General features: G+C 62.5%; 3 protein-coding genes across 3 annotated transcripts in view; all 3 read right to left on the bottom strand.

Moving 5' to 3' along the window:
• CHLRE_05g243050v5 (uncharacterized protein) overlaps positions 1-1,390 on the bottom strand; it is a 3,974-nt gene extending 2,584 nt beyond the window's left edge. The window contains exons 1-3 of the mRNA XM_043062442.1: positions 1,179-1,390; positions 987-1,053; positions 431-519 (exon numbers count right to left, since the gene is read on the bottom strand). Of these exons, the coding sequence (XP_042924705.1) occupies positions 431-519; positions 987-1,053; positions 1,179-1,319 (297 nt within the window). The 5' untranslated portion in view covers positions 1,320-1,390. The remainder of the gene's footprint in view (positions 1-430; positions 520-986; positions 1,054-1,178) is intronic.
• A 244-nt stretch (positions 1,391-1,634) lies between these two features.
• On the bottom strand, positions 1,635-3,702 carry CHLRE_05g243151v5 (uncharacterized protein). The gene is made up of 5 exons (XM_043062444.1): positions 3,571-3,702; positions 3,461-3,499; positions 2,986-3,332; positions 2,726-2,794; positions 1,635-2,600 (listed from the first exon to the last, which is right to left on the bottom strand). The coding sequence occupies exons 1-3, from the start codon at positions 3,592-3,594 to the stop codon at positions 3,000-3,002; spliced, it is 396 nt and encodes a 131-aa protein (XP_042924704.1). The 5' UTR covers positions 3,595-3,702; the 3' UTR covers positions 1,635-2,600; positions 2,726-2,794; positions 2,986-2,999.
• A 48-nt stretch (positions 3,703-3,750) lies between these two features.
• Positions 3,751-4,276, bottom strand: part of CHLRE_05g243150v5 (uncharacterized protein) — a 20,102-nt gene continuing 19,576 nt past the window's right edge. Inside the window, exon 30 of the mRNA XM_043062443.1 lies at positions 3,751-4,257. The gene's annotated coding sequence lies outside the window, so the exon portion shown is untranslated. The remainder of the gene's footprint in view (positions 4,258-4,276) is intronic.

Here is a 4,276-nt window from a genome sequence, read left to right as displayed (position 1 = left end):
CCTCCCCCCTCCCCCCTCCCTCCCCTCTTCCCCTCCTCCTCCCTCCTCCTCCCTCCTCCTCCCTCCTCCTCCCTTCTCCTCGCTGCACCTCGCTCCTCCCTCCTCCCTCCCCCCTTCTCCCTCCCCCCTCCTCCTCCCTTCTCCTCCCTCCTCCTCCCTTCTCCTCGCTCCCCCTCGCTCCCCCTCGCTCCTCCCTTCTCCCTCCCCCCTCCTCCTCCCCCTCCTCCCTCCCTCCCCGTGCTCCCCCTCCTCCCCCACCTCCCGCCTCCTCCCCCCTCCTCCTCCACTCTCCTGCCCTCTCACTCCCACTTCCCCTCCCTCCTCCTCCCTCCTCCTCCTCCTCTCCTCCCCCCTCCTCCTCCACTCTCCTGCCCTCTCACTCCCACTTCCCCTCCCTCCCTCCCCCCTCCTCCCCCCGCACGTCACTCACGGTGTAGAAGTCCACCACCACCAGGGTGTCCTGCTGCTGCTCCAGGTAGGGCCAGAACGTGTCCTTGTCCAGCTGCAGCAGACCCTGGCCTGTGGGTTGTTTTGGGCGGGAGCAGGGGGGGTTGTAATGGGGACAGGCACGAAACACGCACGTGAGAGGGGGGACAGCGGTGTGAGGGGTATGAGCTGAGTATGGGCGCGGGAGTCGGCGTGTGGGTGGGTGGGGGGTGCGCATCGATGTGTAGTGAAGGCACGGAAGCGCCCAGAGTGGTGTGAGCGTGAAGCCTGCTCGAGCTGATTCGTGTTGTGCATGCGGCCAAAGCCTCATTACTGGCGTGTACCAACTGCTCACAGTGACGTGCTAACGCGGCTACGAGGCGGGGCGCTGCGTGGCGACATGCCGCACCTAAGCGAACGTAAAGACACTGCCCGGAGAGATCTAGCGTGCCGTGTGATTTTACAGTTGAGGGATCTATAGGTGCTACGTAGTAACGCGCGTCGCAGCGTCTTCTTCTGCGCTTTTCCTTGCAGGCCAGCCCCAACAGCCCCACCCTCACCGTCAACGCTGCCGCCAATGCTTTGCTCGACGCTCTTAGCAGCCTGTAGCTTAGGGCCGGGACGGCCCTACATAACGAACCAGTTCACAGAGAGTGCGCAAGCGTCGACATGGGCCAGGATAAGCGACCCTGTCCCACAAGTATCCCAGTACTAGGATAACAAGACGGAGAGACGGAGATGATAGTACTGACCAGAGGAGTCACGGGGACGGAGGTGGCCAGGGGCTCCTTCAGGTTTGCACGAGCGCCCGAAGCATAGTTCTCGAGAGCCTTCACAGCATCCTCCTTGCTATCACGCGCAACCACTGCGGCGCGACGCAAAGGCAGCGCCATGGAGGAGCGAGCGCAAGCGCCCCTAGTCGCAACAGTCGGCTTTGTGAGGCAACGCATGGTGAAGTAGTAGCGTGTAAAATGAATTTTAGTATGAGAACTTGTTTGTCGGCCTTGTCCTCTACGCGGCATCCAGTGTCGGGAACATAGTGCGCCATGGCACAGCTGAGCCGGCCGGTACCCCACCCCGCTTTCCGCACGTTTACCCCTGCCTTGTGCCTACCGTATCCAACTTCCGCAACTTCTATCCTTATTTACTCCTGCGTGTCTCCACTGCTTCGTCTTGCTGCGCACTATTCCACACACTACCTCGGACCAATGCCAGCATCTTTACAGTTCACACAGTGCCGCAACCGCCGCGTGCTCCGCCCAAGGCCACGCCTGGACCGAATGACGCAGGCTGCTGCGTACCGTAGTGCTGCATGCAAATATTTGTGACACATGCGCGCATATCCATTTCTGTGTCTGCTGCGGCGGCCGCGGTCAGCAGCGGCACTGCGGCAGCAATGCCTTAAACACCGTACCCCGCAGTCTCAAGCCTACCTCCTTCCATACAGACATGGCTATTCCCAGAAGGGGAGCGAGGCCACGCGAAAGGTGCGGTGCAGCGCAAAGTCTCAAGAGTAATGTCGCTTCGTCCAGGACATACAGGCCCAGTAACGTGGACGCCTGCTAAATTGGCTGACGCTACCGCTGTAATACGTGCATGCTTTCCCGTCGTCTCACCTTCATGTTGCTCACTCAAGCCACGTCGGCCTCTGGGGCCCGTGCCTCAAAACACCCACGGTCACACCTTGCCGGGCGGCCATGCAGCCCCACCTCAGAGCCACGGACACTACCCGTACCCGTTCCCCCCAACCTTCACATGTTGCGACGGGAAGCATACACACATTCAGGACTAAGAGAGCCGCCCACCCCCGCTGCTCATGCTGCCATGCATGCTCGCATGCCCTACCTACACCTCACCGGCACCAGCCGCTTTGCGACATGCATGCATGTTCTCCTCCTCAGTCCTACTTAAACCGACAGCAACAGTGGTACGAGTCAATTATTCCTGACGCAAACCATCCCCGCCCCCGCTCCGCCAACCCCACACCCTGCACTCGCGCATGCAGCCCCTCGCATGCTGCATTTCACATGCTGCATTCCACATGTACCACCACACATGCAGCACCACACAGGGCCCCACGCGCACCGAGCGCACGCAGGCCGCCGCCGCCGCCGCCGGGCAGCCGCCGCCGCCGCCGCGGGTCGAGCAGGGCGGGCGGGCGGGGCAGCCTTGACCTGTCGGGCGGGTGGGCGGCGGGTCCCAGGGGCACGTGGCAACGGGGTTGGAGGCTGGAGCCGTGGAGGGCATACACCATGCCCACAGTTCCCAGTGAGGCACGCCCCCTGGCACCACCACGCACCTCCCGCTCCGGGTCCACCATGGCCCGTCATCAGCCGCTGCACGCCCCCCCTGCCGGCCGGCCCCGCCCCTGCAGCGCAATGGGCCGGAGGCGGCGTCAATGCCGGGCGCGGGCAGTTTACGGCGCGATGCGCGGCCGTGCGTGTTTGGGGCTGTGCGTCTGTGTATGCAATGTGGGTGCAGTTGCGGCCGTACGTGTGTGCGGTAAGGGGCGGGGGCCGAGCGAAGCATCACCCCTCCGCATGCGGTGGCGGTGGTCACCTGTGGCCTGTGTGCTAGGACGCCTCGAGCGCCGCCTTGCCCGCCTCTTGACCTTCGCCATCAGCATCTGCCGCCTTGCCCGCCTCTTGACCTTCGCCGTCGGCATCTGCCGCCTTGCCCGCCTCTTGACCTTCGCCGTCGGCATCTGCCACCGTAGCCGGGGCGGACTCGGCTGGGGCCTCCGCGGCCGGGGCCGCGGCCGCCGCCTCCTCAGGGGGTGCAGGGTCCATGGCATCCCCCAGCTCTTCCGACAGCAGCTCCCGACGCGTTTCATCGATTGTTATTTGGTGTGACCGCAGCTGAGACTGCATCTCCTCCGCTTGCGTGCGCAGCTCAGCAGCTCGCTTCTGTGGGGCGTAAGGGATACGGGGCCCGGTTGGGTGGGTGGGTGGGTGAGGGATTCGCCGGAGGCCGAGCGGACCCCGCTTGCACCGGCTCGCCTTGCAACCTAGAACTTCGACTGTCCGGCACCCACCTCAGCCTCCTCCAGCTTCTGCCGTATCTCCAGCTCCCTCTGTGATGAGCAGCGAAGCAGCGTTGTAGACAGACTTCCGTTAGGGGCCTCCATGCCGCGCGAAAACCCACCGCTTTTGACGCTCCTCCACCCATGCTATGTATTCAAGCTATATTGTGTACTACTGTGCAGAAGAATTGCTGTGAATCCCCAGACCTCGCCTAACTTCGGGTCAACACTCGCGCGTGAAGTGCTCAATTGCCTAGGTACATGCAGAGTTGCCCTATAGTTTGTAGCAATGTGTATAAGCAGAGCAGAGCCTCAGGTAACTGCTGCAGACATCCATCTTGGCGCTGTTTTCGCCCCCCAGGATCGCCCCCCCCCCCCCCACAAACACACACACAGCCGGCCACTTTTGGGACCACAGCAAATAGTAGAATACGAGCTACTGCTTTATTTTGTTGTGCTATCAACTTATGCATTTTGGATTCGTCGGTGATAGTTGGCGCGCGTGCCCACTTGGTCAGCCCGGGTCGAGACACTGTACTGACTGCCTACTCTCGTGCCGCCTGCAAGCCCACTCCGCCTTCCGCTCTGGTCTACGTACGCATTCGTTCCGCAACACACGTCAATAAATGTAGTTGCCCCTCCAGCTGCATCGTACGGGAATCCACCAACCTGCCTTAACCTGGTCCCATCGCACACTGCACCTGCCCCCAACCCTGTCCCCCTACCCTGTTCCCCTCGCACTCTGGCCCGACCACACACACTGCGCGCGTAACGAACCGTCCTTCTAAACTTATAAGACCGTCTCCTGGCTGCACGCGCAGTGTGCGT

This window comes from Chlamydomonas reinhardtii, chromosome 5, assembly GCF_000002595.2.
Source record: "Chlamydomonas reinhardtii strain CC-503 cw92 mt+ chromosome 5, whole genome shotgun sequence".
Taxonomy (NCBI): domain Eukaryota; kingdom Viridiplantae; phylum Chlorophyta; class Chlorophyceae; order Chlamydomonadales; family Chlamydomonadaceae; genus Chlamydomonas; species Chlamydomonas reinhardtii.
This window is presented reverse-complemented; position numbering and strand designations above follow the sequence as displayed.

Coding starts and splice junctions, on each gene's coding strand:
- CHLRE_05g243151v5 (XM_043062444.1), bottom strand. CDS start 3,594: ATGGGTGGAGGAGCGTCAAAAGCG. Junction 3,500..3,570: donor GTGGAGGAGCGTCAAAAGCG/GTGGGTTTTCGC, acceptor TGCTCATCACAG/AGGGAGCTGGAGATACGGCA. Junction 3,333..3,460: donor AGAAGCTGGAGGAGGCTGAG/GTGGGTGCCGGA, acceptor TACGCCCCACAG/AAGCGAGCTGCTGAGCTGCG.